The following is a 17,022-nucleotide window of genomic DNA, read 5'->3' as shown; positions in this document are numbered from 1 at the left end:
GAATCAAAGGCAAAATAAGGACTTTCTACCTTAGTTAACAACTAAGAGTATTCTGGGCTAGCAAGATGGCTCAACTGTTAAAAGTGCTTGCTGCCAAGCATGTCAACTTGAAGTCAATCCCCAGGACTCACATGGTGGAAGGGAGGGAACCAATACCTGAAAGTTGTCCTTTGACTTCCACGTATGCATAAACACATGAATAAATAAGGAAAATATTGTAATTAAAACAAAAGGCAACAACTAAGGGACTTTATGACTACCAAACCAGCTTAACAAAACATGCTTAATGGGGTTTTATATCCAGAAGTGGAAGAAAGAAAATTAGCAAGACAGCATGTAAAAGTATAAGCCCTGTTTGGAGAGTGATATCCCTTTAATCCCAGCACTTGGAAGGCAGAGGCAGGCAGATCTCTGTGAGTTCAAAGCCACCTTGGGCTACATGGTAAGTTCCAAGACAGCCAGAACTGCATAGTAAACTCTCCTGTCTCAAACACAAACACACACACAAGAAAAGAAAGAAAGAAAGAAAGAAAGAAAGAAAGGGAAGGAAGGAAGAAAGGAAGAAAGGAAGGAAGGAAGAAGAAAGAAAGACCTATTATGGAAACAACTATTATGGAACAGCTATTATGGAAAACAACTGGAAGTTCCTCAAAAACAAAAAACAAAAAACAAAACAAAACTAAAAATGGCACTCACAGGATCCAGTCACCCCATTCTTGGATATATATCTAAATCTGTGGGTCTATGCTTATTGTAGAGTTACTCATAACAGTTAACATGTGGGATTAGATTAGTTACTCATCAGTAGACTTACAGATGAATAAAGTAAGGCATATACATCAAATGGAATATCATTAACACATAAAGAATAAAATCCTGTCATCTGCACCATGCTAAGTGAAATAAGCCAGACAATAGATGAACTTACATGATCTCTTTCATATGTGGAAGCTAAGAAAGGTGTGTGTGTGTGTGTGTGTGTGTGTGTGTGTGTGTGTGTGTGTGTGTGTGAGTGAGTGCGCATGTACTCGCACAACTTGCACCACAAAGGAATGGGGAAATTGTTGAGAGTTGTGGGTTATGGTAGATGAAAGGTGGAGGGACATAATCAATGTGGGACATATGCATAAGAATCCATTAATTTACAGACTTAATTTGTGTTCAAAAATAACAATAAAAGTGGTAATTCATTAAGATTACATATTGCATTGTTTTAAAACTCCCTTGTGGTAAAATATATAACAATGAAAATATGCTCCTATTTTTTAGGGGAACAAAGAAAGGCAGAAACAACCTACGTAGAGTACTTCTAAGTCTATGGAAAATATGTCTGTTTGTAAAAGATAAGAGAATCAAAAGAGATGTGCTTCTAAGAACCTTTAAGTTGATTCCAGGGTCATTGAATATTTTTGTATTTTTGGTTGAACTGGCATATTACAGCACTCCTAATACAGGGAGGGTTGTTTTTTCTCCCAAGTTTCCCAAATAATTCTGGTTTTCTTCTCATTTAGAAAGCAGGTAGAGATTTATGAGGTAAGCTTGGCTGTCATCACTTTAATCCCAACCCCTGGCTTTAAAAAGGTCCAGACTGATCATAATCAGCTGTGTTGTATCGCTTAACAAAGTTGTGGGATATAGAAACTATAGCTTTGTCTCTGTGGTTCCCTGGGTCAGAAATATCTCTCTTTGGATTCAAGAGGAGCAGGAGAGGGGGGTCTAGACAGCAACCACCTCTTCTTCCCCCCCCCCATTTCCCAAGGGGGATCTTTCAAAGACTGTTGGCAGCATCTCTCTGGATGCTCAGGTGAAGACATTTCCACACACCTTTTCCTTCCACTTCTAGGGGACCCAGTTGAGTCTGGTGAAATCCAAGCTTCTGGATCTTAGAAACCTCTGAGAAAAAATCTCAGTTTCTAGACTCAGAAGATGAAATCCCAAATCCTAGCATATTGATGTGTGTCATAATACTGATTCTAGGCACTGCTTTAAGGGACACAAGCATTAGCCATTGTCACAAGACTCTGCGTTATCCCAGCCCTACTAGTTTCATTCCAGAGGAAATGGGTAATTCTCAGAATGTTCTATCCTAAGAACATCTATTTGTGTAATACACCCTTACTCCCCACCCCCACATACTATAGCTGAATGTGATTCTTTAAAATTCATGTTGAAATCCCATTCTCCCTGCAGGGTATTATTGCTGGAGCCTTTGGGCATGATTGGATTGTTAAAACTCTTGTCTTCCCAAACAGAGTGAATAAAACCAGAAAAAAAAAAAAAGGTGACGACCACCCAGCGATGGTGGAGCTGGCCTTTAATCCTAGCATTCTAGAGGCAGAGACAGGTGGATATCTGTGAGTTCAAGGCTAGCCTGGTGTACAGAGTGGGTGCCAGAACAGCTCCATAGCTACACAGAGAAACCTTGTCTTGGAAATAAAAGGTGACAACAGAATTCTAGCTCCTCTAACCTTCTACCACAGGAAAATGGAAAAAAGGTACCATCTTCAAATGAGAGACAACCTTACTAGATGTAACCTGCCCTGCCTTTATCTTAAACTTCCCAACTTACACAATTATGAGAGAAAAAAGTGTCTATTATTTGAAAATTGTCCCATCTAAGATATTTTGTTATAGCATCCACAATGGACAGACACCCCCAAGACTTACCCCTTGTACTTGGGAGGCATCTGTAGCAAGCCTAGTTGTTAGAACTCCAGGGTTATTTCTGAGGTCATCAAACCAGCCAATGTCTTGTCCTAACATAGCTTTGAACCCATATTTACGTAGCCTCTTTGTAAGGAGCTCCCCAGATTTGGCAAAAGTGTAACCCTGAAGCATAAAGAAGGAGTCTCTGATGAGATTTTTACATGAAAATAGGGGGAAATAGCCAAATAACCTGATGAAAATAAATTACCTGCAAAAACTGGGTGAAAATGGATACACAGCCCAGAACGACAAAAAATAGACACATGTTGCTAATCTCTGACCTTTGTTCTTCTTTATCAGGTATCGAAAAAATCTTTAGAAGATAGTAAGGAAGAAAGTTTGTTATTATAAGTAATAACAAAATAAATACATTTAATATGTTCGGTTAAATGTGCACATTTGTCCAATCCCATAGAATGTCCAGTAAGAGTGAACCCCAGTATCAATACATATTAAAGATGAGAGAACCATGGCCTGTCAGTGCAGTGCATCCACAGTGCATCCACTGTGGCCTAGGATGCTGGTGATGGAGAAAGGCAGGGGCATATGGGAAATCTCTGAGACTTTCTCGTAATTTTGCTGTGAAACTTTTAAAAGATGACTTCACTTTAAACACACTAGTTTTTAAACCAAAGTTAGTGATCAACATTATGGTGTATTATTTTTAATCTCCTATGTGTCAGGGTTCCTGGAAATTTTAAACCAATGGCAACAATTATGGAAGTCCTCCCGATCCCCTGTTGTGTTGATTTAAGCAGTGGTGTTAGCTTTTATCCTGACATTGGTGAAAAAAGAAAAGATATTCAAATAAAATTATCTTTTAAGAAATAAGGGGCAAAAAAAGGGAAGAAGGGAAGGAGGAGGAAAAGAAGAAAAGGGGGACAGAAGGACATTACTGAGAATTTGAGAATCCAGGCGTCTGTGGAAAAACATGGTTATTATTTCAGTTCTTACTTCTCTCAAATAATGGGCACAAGAAAGATGACTTTTAGACTCAGGTATCCTATATTTTACTAGTCTTATACATATAAACTAGTTTACAATTATATATATATAATATATATATAATATATAAAATATATGTAAGGAGCCATTACAAAGTTACCCAGGATGTAAGGAGCCGTTACAAGCTAGTGCGCATGCGCACTAGGTAACTTTGTAACTTTCCATCCCTTGGTCTCCGCCTCTCCCGTGACATCATGTGGTCCGATGAGCTGCAGCCAGTCAGGGGGTGACAGTCCGAGGCGGCGGTTGCCAGCCTATATAAGGGATGGTTTTGGGGAGTTCGGGATCTCCGCTCTGTAAGCTTATGCTCTCCCTCACAAGACGCATTAAAGCTTTACTGCAGAAGGATCCTGAGTGTGCCGCGTCGTTTTTGCTGGCAAGACGGTAGCGCGGGACAACTGGTGCCGAAACCCGGGAAATCAAGACCTCATCATCGTCAGCACCATCGGAGACCCCTTGGCTACAAGGAGGATTCAGAACTGCAGGGTACGATTCGGAGAGGTATGTCTTTTCTGGACTTTGGCTTGGGATTGTTGATCTTTTTCGCTGTTGTAGCAATCTTGAAGAGGTCCAGAATAGCATGTCAGAAACTGAACATAGTGAGAGGTTGGGCGCGCGCAAGAAAAAAAACCGTCCCAAAAAAGGAAAAAGGACCTCCCGGTGTGTCTAATGACAAGGGAGTGTATGAAAGAAAAAAAACAGCAACAAAAAAGGAAAAAGGACCTCCCGGTGTGTCTAATGACAAGGGAGTGTATTTGTCAGATCCTAGGGATCCTCCCCCTGTTGTTAAATTAAAGGGAGGAGCTGGCTTATGCCCTGTACATGAGCTTGAAGCCTTAAATCTTGATAGCTCTGATGACTCTGAAAGCTCAGGAGATGAGGTCTTAGATACTGAGGAAGAAGCTGAGCTAGACGAGGAGGCTGCTAAAGAAAGATACCATCTGGATGACCATATACAAAGTAGCAAAAAACCTCGAAGACGGCAGTTTCAATCAGCCCTCTCACAGGTTGTTCCTTCGGCGCCCCCTCCCTATGAGACGCGCCCGAAGTCTTATTCTTTTCTTCTGGAAAAGGTAAAAAGAAAGCTGCGCCTCGCTTTTCCCGTCTTTGAGGGCAGAAGAAAAAAAAAAAAACTTACTTTAGATGTGGAACAATTGGACATATTATGGCAGATGGCCCAACTAGGCTGTGAGCAGAAGCTCCCCTGCCTATGTGTTACCTCCATCCAATATGAGAATTTCACCAAAGCAGCTAATCTGTCTAAAAGCCTTTCCCAGTTTATGTTGCAGAATTGGACCTTTGAATTTGAGTAGACGCTGCGTGAATTGAGAGCCGCTATCGTTCAGATCAATTCCACGCGCCTGGATCTGTCACTGACGGAGGGACTGTCGTCATGGGTCACCTCAGCTGTTTCCTACTTCAAAGAATGGGTGGGGGTGAGAATGTTTGGCACAGCCGTTTGCTGCAGATTGGTGTTGCTTCTCTGGCTGGTCTGTAGGCTCAGGGCTCAAACTAAGAGGGACAAGGTGGTTATCACCCAAGTGCTTGTAGCCTTGGAACAAGGGGCTTCCACTGACATTTGGTTAACAATGCTTAAGCAATAGGCCGCCGGCCAGACAGCTCTTGCACACCCGGAGCCTAGGCTCATTGCACAGGGTAGAGTGTCTGGTTTCAGCAGCCCATGAGGGATGTCGAGCAAAGCATCGCACAGAGAGTTGCCCAGTATGCAGGCTTCTCTGGGAGGCATGTTGTCCTGCATAAGGGTTGCCTGCCCCAGTTTCCCTTTCCCAGAAAAACGGCGGAGGACAGGTCGAGAGCGCTTCGGGTCAAGCTAACAGCCTAGTGGCGACTCTCGTACACAGTCTTATTGTATGATTTGGGAGGTACAACCTCTGCCTCTATCCCTCAATGTATGGGTGACCTACTTGCTTGTAAAAATATAAAGCCTTATCATTAATTAATAAAAAAGGGGGAGATGTAAGGAGCCATTACAAAGTTACCCAGGATGTAAGGAGCCGTTACAAGCTAGTGCGCATGCGCACTAGGTAACTTTGTAACTTTCCATCCCTTGGTCTCCGCCTCTCCCGTGACATCATGTGGTCCGATGAGCTGCAGCCAGTCAGGGGGTGACAGTCCGAGGCGGCGGTTGCCAGCCTATATAAGGGATGGGTTTTTGGGGGTTCGGGGTCTCCGCTCTGTAAGCTTATGCTCTCCCTCTCAAGACGCATTGAAGCTTTACTGCAGAAGGATCCTGAGTGTGCCGCGTCGTTTTTGCTGGCGAGACGGTAGCGCAGGACATATATATACATACATATATATATGTATATATATTCATTTCTACAGCAACCAGCTATTGCACAGCTGACTAATGTTAAACTATGAGAGAAAAGAGAGATCCGAGTCTGATATTGTTGCCATGCAGGAAACTAGAACTATTCTGTGCTCAGAGGCCATGGAAATTGTGACTAGAGTCTTTTTGGGCTTTGTTTGTTTTTTGGATTTTGGAGACAGGGTTTCTCTGTGAGGCCCTAGCTGTCCTGGAACTCGCTCTGTAGACCAGGCTGGCTTTGTACTCACAGAGATCCACCTGCCTCTGCCTCCTGAGTGCTGGGATCAAAGGCATGCGCCACCACCACCTGGTATGACTAGCATTTAAAGTCTATTTGATCAGTAAATGATATTTTTAAATCTGTGATGAATTTACTGGTAGCACCTAGCTGAGAACCAAGCTGTGGCAATAAGAAAACAGTGTCTTCTGGTAGCAAGGCTCTCCAGTGAAATGGATTTTAGTCACAACAAACCTTCCTAATTCACACAAATTGAAGTAACTGTGAGAAGCCAGGAAAAGTGTGGACTGGAGAATATACAAGTCCTTATCCTCTCTCTCTCTTCCTTTCTTCTCTTCTCTTCTCTTCTCTTCTCTTCTCTTCTCTTCTCTCTTCTCTTTCTTCTCCCTCTGTCCTCCCCTTCCCTCCCTCCCTCCCTCTCTCCTCTCTCTCTCTCCCCCTCTGTCCTCCTCTCCCTCTCTCTCTGTCCTCCCCTCTCTCCTTCCCTCCATTGCTCCCCCCCTCTCTTCTTTTTCCCTCACTCCCTTTCTCTCTCCAGGCTCTCTCACTGACCTGAAACTATCCAGTTTGTCTGGTGAGTCCCAAGTCTCCCCACTGCTGGGATAACACACGTGTGTCACAACATCTAGCTTTCTATGTGGAGTTTGGGGATTGAGCTCAGGTCCTCATGCTTGCATGGTAAGCATTATATTGACTCCAGTCCAACAGTTCTGAAATAATGTGAATAGCTAAAACAATACCAGTATAGAGTTTCTCAAAGAAAACAATTTATTCAACACATATTTGCTGAATACCTACTATGTGCCAAATAAATCTCCTCAAAAACAGTATGTACAACATTGCATCAATAAAACTTTTCTGTGAAGCAAAAATAATGTTTCCCTTTTGTTTTCTGTGTGCCTGGTCTCTGATTCATGTGACACACAGAAACAGAAAATACAGGCTTCAGGACACATATTGCATTAGTGAATAATAATAGGATGCCAAACAGGAAGCAAACCCATCTCCCTTTCTTCACCATCAATGCAAAGTTTATAAGTTTAACGTGTTTTCATTTTAGGAAAAAGGGCTCTTGGAACTCAAGAAACATTCTATAATGGCTCTAATATAGTCTGAGTAAAACTGAGTGAATATCTTCTTGATCCTACTTTTGCTAAGGTTTATACCTTAAGCAGGCCTAGACATCCTGCTGTCAATATATACTCAAAGGACTTGACTTCCTACGGCAGAGATACTTGTGTACTCATGCTCACTGCAGCTCTATTTTCAACAGCTAGAAAATGGAATCTGCCTATATGTCCATGGACTGATGCCTGGATAATGAAAAAGTGGTTCGTGGACACAGTGGAATTTTACTCTGCTATGTTACCCCTCTCCACCCCAACACATAAAGCTCAGAGTACATCACAGAGGTGACAGAAGGGCATAAGAGCTGGAGGATCAGTAGGAGTGCAGTGAAACACTGTCTCCTGAATGGACATGGCCATTGTGGCCATGGGCTCACAGCAGCTCTGTTGACCTGAACAAACCAAGCTTCTCAACATTCCAGTATGGATTAGGGAGAGGTTCATGAAATCTCACTTCTTCTTGATTAACTATTGGAGTTAATGGTGCTTGGGGAAGAGAGAGTCATTTTCTTAGAGTTACAGCTTCTGGTAAGGTTACCCATGCTTCAGTAAATACTCCTCCCACCCACCCCCCACCACTCCTGTTCACTCAGGCAATCCCAATTAAAGTCAGTGGAGCCTTTAACAAACCATGAAGGTAGCACCAGTCTTGTTGTGAAGGAGACCAAAGTACATGGGAGGAGGTTATAAGAGGGGCATGGGGAGGACATGACCAATACTATATGTGAATATGAAATTGTCAACAAATAAATACTTTTAGAAAGAGAAAATCAGTAAAGATGCCAATATTCAGTGTTTCCTGTATACAAGCCAGCATCAAGGCTTCTACATTTCAGACTCATCCATACTCTTCTACTAACATATGTTCCTCTTGCTCAGTGAGGTCCACCTAGAGCCTCTCCCTTCTGGAATGGTAGTTAGAGAGGCTAGGCAAGGCCTGATTTTGTCCTCTATCCCAGGCCAACACCAGCAATAGTGGCTAGTAAACTAGCCATTGTAAATATTTGTTGAATGGTGGCTGCTCTTTATTTTTCTTTCTGTTTAATGATTGCCTTCCTCACTGCCTGGAAATTCCATGGAGAAAGTGTCATAAATGTGATGGTTTTCTCAAGTCACTAGTATGATGTCTAAGGAAGACCATCAATAAATGCTTGTTGGGTGAATAAAAGAATGTGTGCTTACACTTAGATACTGTACCTACCAGAAAATTAAGAAATACACATTAGTTATTTGAAAAGATTTTCAGCATGAAAGGTTGTGGCACCATGTAACCAGAAACTCAACTAACTCTAGCTGTGTTTCCAGTTGCTTGACTTCCTGAAAATAATGTAATTAAAAACGGCCAGCAACATTTCTACCTAGAAGACTTTATTAGTGGATCGTTCAGGTCTTTCTATACAAGTTACACCCATTTATTTTTTGTGGTCCTAGTTTCTATCAGAGAGAGATGTAGAAGGGAGCAAAAATGTGAGTTTTTCAAAGTGTCACTCTGACAGTGTGGTGTGCTGGCAAGTCCTTGAGAAAGTCAACAGTGTTCTTAAGGATATGGTTTCTCTTTGTTGAATTCCCTCTCCCTCTGCCTTCCTCTCTCCCTCCTCCCCCCTCCCTCACCCCCCTCTTCCTCTCCTCCCTTCTCTCTCCCTCTCCCCCCTCTCTCTGTAAGTGTGTACATGTGTGTGAACTATGAGAACATGACAGCCTTTGAACAATTAATTTTGTGGTACTAAGGTGTAAACAGAGCCTGGCTCTACATCACCCTGGCTGAATGCGAATCCCAACTCCACCATGTGCTCTGTCCCCTCAATTCTCTGAGCCATAGTTTGCTCCTCTATAAAACAGCAGTAAAGGAGAATCTGGGCATCCAGTGGTTATTTGGAAACATAATGAACACAAAGTGTTTAGAGGATGCCTAATAAGCGTTTGCCACTGTTGCTATAGCAATAGTCAAGTGGAGAATAGCAAAACTCCAAGGAAGTGAAAAATTAAAATAAGTATATTCTTTCTCCCTGCTGTATTTTTACTTCTTTATTGTTTTCCCCCTTACTTCCTCCCACGTCCCCATTTTAATGCAATCATTAACAAAGTAGAGACTTACACAAGATACACTATCACCTGCTCTTCAAGTCAAGCTTTGTGCTTCGTGGGCCAAATTAAAAATTGCCCTAAAATCTTTTGTATTATTACTTCACAAACACATTTTCCATACAGGAAAGCTGCCCTCTTTCAAACCCCAATCTGTAGCTATATTTATTTATTTTTCATGGGTTTAATGATTGAGAGCCCTTGCCAGTCCAAATGAGAGTGTCACCTTCGAATCTTCTGTATGGTGGAGACTCTGCATTTTTCATCCTTTAGAGCTGGGGGTAGGCAGGAGAGTTAGCAAAAAAAAGGCTAAGTATGTTAAAGCCAAGAGGTGTTTGATCAGATACAGCATTAGCCAGTGATTTAAAGACAGAAGGCATGAACAGAATAAAGTTAGCCCAGTTGCTTGCTTACCCCAAGGATCTGGCTGAATATAAAGGAGTAGATGGGTGTGACTGCCCCGTTAATACATGCACTCAAAGATCCTACCAGCATGTAGTGCCATTCTGGGAAGTTGAATTTCAGAATCCTTCTAACTGGGGAAGGTTCAACTCCTTCCATAAGCACGTCATTGTCCTTAGGGAAAGAGAGAGTTACATCAGTTACTCAAACATATTCATATCCTTTGGTCATGAGTGACTTCAGAGACTCCTGGGATGTGGTGACTTGTCACTGGCATAGGTTGGGACTATGGTCTGGCTGGGGTGGGGATGCTCACTAAATGGTGCGTTGATAGTGCTCACAATATCATACTGACTGATGTTATGTCTTGAAAGTAACTCCTCATTTTAAAAACAACCTTGCTACATATGTTTACACATTAAGAGCTTATTTTGAGGTACATTTTCCATACATACCAAATGAGGTTCTTTAAGCTAGTAACTGGCTGAAGCTCTGGGACAGGCCAGTGTATCTGAGGTGGATATATTTAATTCTCAGTGATCATGCACTTGCGTTAATAAGGTTTCCCTAGTGAGAGCTCACAAACCAGCAATACTGGATCTGGATTTCTGAACTGCATGTTTCCCCCACAGAGAATACAAATTAGTAAGGACTTTCCCATTCTGATGTTTTTAATTATTATTAAGATATCACAGCTTGTAACTTTCATCCCCTTGAGGGCAAGCATTATGTAGAGAACCTTGTTCTATTTTTCATCTTTTTGTCTGTTTATTCAATGACTTGTTAAACTTAATACCCACTCTGAGAAAGGATTCTAGGTGGCTTATACACCTTTATATTGATTTTTAAACTTTTTCTGTTAAAATATACTAAAAATATCTGTACAAAATTGACTACAAAAACAGTTCTACAAAATAATTCATGGATGCCCTTATTTACTAGTACAAGTTAATTTATCCTCCAGATAGCTAAATGTCAGGAACAGAAAATGGCACAAAGCTCCAAAAACCATTTCCCTTCTCTTACAAAGTCAAAGACTATATTACCAGTTCAGTTTAAATGGAAGGCTGGCGTGATGGCCATCTCACTACAGTTGCAGCTGGAGCTGGTAATGAATTTGTCATCGTCTCCCTTTCGAGTTCTCTCTTGGCTGCCTGCAACACTGCATTTTGTCACTGCTGCTCACTCATGCAGCAAATCCTCCTGCTCAGTTGTTTCATCTCAGACTACTAACTCAGGTCATCAGAACTGGTGCAGCGGGCAGAGGAAGAATGGAATTCTTGGGAGAATCCTATCTGGCCTCCCACAGAATATACAGTCGAGCACTCAGCCTGCTGGGCCTTGGCTATTTTGCTAAAATGAGGGAGTTGGATAAATCATATTTCTGCACACAGGCATTAACTACCTTTGTTCAGATTGTCTTTTGAGGATATTTGTCTGGCCAACAATCTTGGAAGGCATAGCTATTCCCTTTACCCCGGGCATTCAGCCCATCTGCCCACTAGGGAGAAGACAGGCTCCCCAAGCTTGTAAGTCCTTTCCTATCTATCACACAATTTACTTCAAGGTGGTATTATCTGGCCCCCTTGGTGTCTCCTTTGGGGAACTGGGAATTGAGCTGGGGAACCAGTATAAAATGCCAAGCTGCAGACACTGTTACTGCTCTGAGTAGTTCGCTATTTACCTCTGACTGTGGTGGAGTCTGCCAGCACCCTTGGGATTGTGTCAGACTAATGAGATGGATTTCAGTATGGCAAAACTAACCTTTGTAGGCTTTGATAGTCCAGACCCGATGCTCACAGATTCATAAATGCCATGCTAACATTCTCTGAATTCTACCTGTTCCGTAATGCCACTACCACCCCATAGGATGGTTACTTCTTTCATAGCCTAAAAAAAATGGTTTTCTTGTAGCAAAGTACCCAGCCTTAAGCAATGAGATATTTAAGGGAACTATGACATATCTTTGCCCTGTAGTTTTCATCTCAAGACCAACTAATAAACAAAAACAGTTAACTTGAATAATTTTTGTTACCAGACGTGTGCACATGCACACACACACACACACACACACACACACACACACACACACACACACACACACACACACACACACAAGATCTTAAAGAGAATTTATCTGCCAGGCATGGTGGTGCACGCCTTTAATCCCAGCACTCAGGAGGCAGAGCCAGGAAGATCTCTGTGAGTTGGAGGCTAGCCTAGTCTATAGAGTTCCAGGACAGCCAGGGCTACACAGAGAAACTCCGTCTCAACAAAATTAAAAACAAACAAACAAACAAACAAAAAACAAAAAACAAAGCAAAGCAAATTCCCCCTCCAAACAAGGAAAAGAAAAAGAAAGTTATATCCAATTCTACTAAAGCAACTTGAGCAGTTCAGACACTAGAAGGCCAGTTCCCAGACAAAGGCTTATTTTATTTGTTGTATCTAAATAAACAACAGAGGAATAAAAAATAATATGGTCTTTTATACTTTATGAAATTAACTGAAGTCATTCTAGGAGATACAGTGGTCTCTGACCTATTGTATAGATAGTCCCATGCTCAACAGACTTTTCCTAGTTTTCTTTCTTTGATTTCCTGTGTGGGCCAGGGGAAGATAAAACTTCCTATTGGAATTTTATGTCCTTCTTTCTATACTTTTTACAGCAGTTTCTGTATTATAAAAATATGAGTCTCCTATCTGGATGATGTCTTTAAGGTTTAATGATAAAATGGAACATATAACAAAGAAGCCAAGATTTCCCAGACGAGTGAGCATGGATAGCCATTTTTACAAGTCCTGTCTCTGTTCTATGTCTTAAGCTAGAACTAAATCTTGTAAGTCAGTGGTAATGAAGCTACAACTGTCTAATAAACTCATCCTGACTTGATTCGTATACATTCCATTTTTCTTTCTTTTTAACTATTTATTTTTAGATTAATAAATATTAGAGACTGATATCTACCATTTGGTCCCATTTATGGGAACTAAAGATACAGCATGGAGGAGGAGAACCAGCTTAGCTCTGTCACTAACTTCAGAATAACCCTTCTCCGTGTTCTGTTAATACCCGGAGAGACCACAAGATGGAGGTAATCACTTTATGGAAGTAAGACCTTCACAACACAGCAGAAAGTTTCCCACTCTACAGAAGGTGAGGCCAGTGGCCTTCTCCATCAGAATAAGAAAGAGCAAGAATCCTGATGGGCCTTGTAGACTTTAGTTAAGTGTTAAAATATTTCAAAATAATAAAACAAGGCCACACCTTCTCATACAGAGTTCCTTAGGATTAAAAATTGATTGGTCAAAAAAGAATGAAATGGAAATTCCATTAGCCAAACTATACTGTTTCCTTTAAATTTTTCTTCAAGTCAAAGGACTGATGAAGTTACTGTACACACAAGTGTCAGGGAAACAACAGATGGCTTCCTTTTGGAGCCTGAACAATGTAATATCAGCTTCTCAACATCTTCTTTCCTGTTTTTCATTTTCATCTCCTTTACAAGAGAAAATATAAAATGGCATCTTTTAAAAGTTGTACCAGCAACATCTAAATGATGTCATTTGTTTTCTTCCTAGTATCATGAACATAAACAAAACAGTTAATTCTGGCTCCAAAAGGGGAGCCAGGAATCCTGGCTTTATGGCCAGGAATCATCCTTACAAATGTGTGTTCCCTCGTTAAGGGTCTATGGAATTTATTAAAACAAATTTATTCAACATTGACACATCTATTTGATGTTAATAGAGCAAGACAGAAGAGAGCCTTAGTAACACATAAGGTCTTAAAGGGTATCATTCAAGAATTTATCTCAAATTTCTCCTCTGTGAGCCAGAGTTTGTAACAATGTCTTAATGGATTCACAAGTTGGGATTTCATTGAAGGCATTTTGAAATTACATCATGCATAATGGATGTACTTTTAATTAAAATATTCCCTGGCTTATTTGATTTGACACAGAGAAAAGTCTGAGTTTCATTTTAGTCAAAGAAACTCACATTTTCATTCCAGTTAAAACAAATAACAAACAAACAAAAACCTCTTGATACAAGGCACTGGACAAAGTGCCCGTAGTGACTCAGCCCAGATGCAATGGGTCAGGAAGTCTAAGAAGTAAAATTTAATAAGAGAAAAGAGAATGGTTTCAAAAACTAGGAGTTCCATGAAGAAGTTCTAATGCTGGGCATATAGGGGGTCAAAGGTGAGTCCATCTGGGTGGCAAAGACTTGGGGTTTGATGCATGGTACCTTATAAGAAAGATAAATGTCTACAACAGCAGAATTCTCATGAGTGTACCTTTTTATTTAAAACTTGTGACAATTTGTCTAACATCAAGTTTTATCAAGTACCTTCACCAATTAAGAGGAAATTTTAAATTTTGAGAAAAAAATGATTTGGGGTATTCTTTTTTTGTTTGTTTTTTGTTTTTGTTTTTCAAGACAGGGTTTCTCTGTGGCTTTTGAGGCTGTCCTGGAACTAGCTCTATGTAGACCAGGCTGGTCTCAAACTTCCAGAGATCTGCCTGCCTCTGCCTCCCGAGTGCTGGAATTAAAGTTGTGTGCCACCACCGCCCGGCTTGGAGTATTCTTTAAAAAGTTAAAAAGTTACCTCCATAAAAACAAATAATTTGTTATGCATGCTTAAGAAGCATATTTTCTGTTTGTTATAATTATTCATCTAAAACTTGGTAGCTATCCCTTAACAATTCCATTTAACTTAATATATGTTCTTCAAAGAAATTAACTAGTGAATCTAAGTTCTTTGCAGGGGAGGGAGGGTGTGTGAAGTATGGAGTCTCCATTTTGACTAGGTCTGAATGTCCCCCTATTTGGTCTGACTATACACTTGGTAAGCATATATACCTAAAGATAGATGGGGCACCTGGGAAAGACTCCTCCCATGCCCCAAGACCCTCCCTAGAGCAATGGGTGTCTGACCTTGCTGTCTTCATAAGTAGATTTGTGATCAGTAGTAGCCAATGGAGGGTCATGTGTCATTTGAGAAAGCTGAGACTTGGAGCGTTGCCGGATGGAAGCTCTAGGAAAAACAAACAAACAAACAAACAAACAAAAAACAGCAAGACATGACAGGCTGTAGATGGCAAACAGGTTGCAGTGGGGTTAAACTAGTGTCCTAGTTTACATCACACACCAAATCAACAGAAATGTTTGGTGGATCACATGGCATCTAGGGCAGGGAGCTTCCAAGCAAAGTTTGATGAAATTGATCTTGGGTAACAGTAAATTGGGTAGATTTCTCTCACCCAAGCTCTGTCCCTTCTGGGTCCAGATTCAGTGTGTACCAGGGAGGGAGAGAGAGAAGGGAGCAGTTTCCCATCAACCTACTAAAAACTACCGATACTCAACTGTATTCGAAGCCCACATGGTTCTATCAGTTACTGCCATGACAAAGGTGATGGTTTAGCACTTGTATTTCCTTCTGGTTTAGGCTATAGTTTCTAGTCTCTGTTTATAATTTGTGTGTCTGTCTCTATGTCTCTCCATGTCTCTATTTCTCTCCCTATTCCTCTCCCACCTCTCCCCCTTCCTGTCCTTCTGCACTTCAGGGTGATGCCACCTGGATACAAGTGAGATAACAAAAAGAAAACTAGGATCCCCAGTGGGACTTTGTCTAGGTTTTGTGGGTCACATGCAACCAGGCTAAAGAGCTTCCAAGTTAGAGTTGATGAAACTTATTTTGACTGCCCACATAAATGCATCAACAAAAACTTATTGAAATATAATTTCGCTTAATGCAATTGTTCATTTATCTGTAGTGTGTTGGGTCCCTACAGCATCTAAAAATCCAATGTTAGGTGCTAGAGGGAAGATAGAGACTAGCCAAATTACAGACATCTTTCTCAAGGAGTTTAAACCCCAGAGACTACTACATGTAATCAAAGCTAGTGTAAGGGAAAAAAAATTGGTGGGCTGAATAGTAAAATTTGTATTTTGAAGACTTAGTTTGAAGTAGTACAGTGTAAGGAGAGAGATAATAGAGGGGAGGGACCATGTCAACTGTTCCAACCCTAGGTAGAATAATAATGTCCTCTATTATTTGTATGCAGGGGAAATTAGACTAAAACAAATGCCAAGGTAGTGCCAGTCACCATCTGCTTATCCATGCTTGCAAAAAAAATCAGTAACATGTCAACTTCATTATGCTAATCTCTTCCCACACTATGTGAATGGCCTCCTTCTTAGTCACCCGGCTTCAACACTTTCCAGAAGTCACCTCTCTTCTTTAATCTTGCACATTCAAACTCTGGCCAAGTCTCATTATGATTAACAAAGGGCTCCTGAAACCTGATTCGCTGTCCCCAGCCTCATCTCTGGGTTACTGAACTTACTCTGACTCGGAGTGATATATAGAAGATGCATATATAGAGTTAGTGCTTTGGATTAGGTAACTAATTCTGGGACGTCTCCAGACTATGAAGAAGGCTGTGTCACCTGGAGATCACAGAGTGGTCGTAGAGCATCACAGGCATATAATATAGGTGAAACTGAAAGCCATAGATCTAATCAAACTCACAGCAGTTAACACCAAGGCAGGAGTATATGAGAAAAGAGAGAATGTCAATATTTAATTGAGTGTTTAATACCCAATTCCAGGTGTAGAAAGACTTATCTGTGAATTCCTTCAGGTTTCTACTACCTTCATCTTGTACTTCTTAAATCTCCCTCTTTCCTAGTCCTCAAACCCTTCTACCTCTTTAACATAATGGACTGTTATGAGCCCATGAACAGTAAGTGTTCAGGGCAAGGACTCTGCCTACCACCTGGTCCTCAATCTGTTTTATCAGAAACACTATTGTAAGATTCCATCATGACCTTTTTCAGAAATTATGTCTTTAAGAAATCCTCACTTTGTCAAAAATTGTACACCACTTTTCACTGCAAAGAGAAACAGCTAATTTGGGGAGATAAGTGCTATTTCTCTCTTTCTCATCATTATTATTTAGGAAATTATTTTCTGTTGCCAATTAACTTGTTTTTGAACCTAAAATATATTGCCAAAGAAAGGCTCAGCTATCAGAAAGACTATAGCCCAAGAAACAAGATACAAATTAACATTTCATTTAGTCATCTTCTAGAAGAAAATCTTGTCACCCCTTACAATGAGATAT

General features: G+C 40.9%; 1 protein-coding gene across 2 annotated transcripts in view; it reads right to left on the bottom strand.

Annotated features, from left to right (window-relative positions):
• Abcb11 (ATP binding cassette subfamily B member 11) overlaps positions 1-17,022 on the bottom strand; it is a 73,467-nt gene that overhangs the window by 16,991 nt on the left and 39,454 nt on the right. For both annotated transcript variants that reach the window (XM_035446491.1, XM_035446492.1), the window contains exons 17-20: positions 14,831-14,930; positions 9,902-10,063; positions 2,915-3,019; positions 2,668-2,829 (exon numbers count right to left, since the gene is read on the bottom strand). In XM_035446491.1, the coding sequence (XP_035302382.1) occupies positions 2,668-2,829; positions 2,915-3,019; positions 9,902-10,063; positions 14,831-14,930 (529 nt within the window). The remainder of the gene's footprint in view (positions 1-2,667; positions 2,830-2,914; positions 3,020-9,901; positions 10,064-14,830; positions 14,931-17,022) is intronic.

Source organism: Cricetulus griseus, chromosome 6 (genome assembly GCF_003668045.3).
Source record: "Cricetulus griseus strain 17A/GY chromosome 6, alternate assembly CriGri-PICRH-1.0, whole genome shotgun sequence".
NCBI lineage: Eukaryota > Metazoa > Chordata > Mammalia > Rodentia > Cricetidae > Cricetulus > Cricetulus griseus.
Note: the sequence above shows the minus strand (reverse complement) of the source record. Positions and strands in the feature narration are given on the sequence as shown.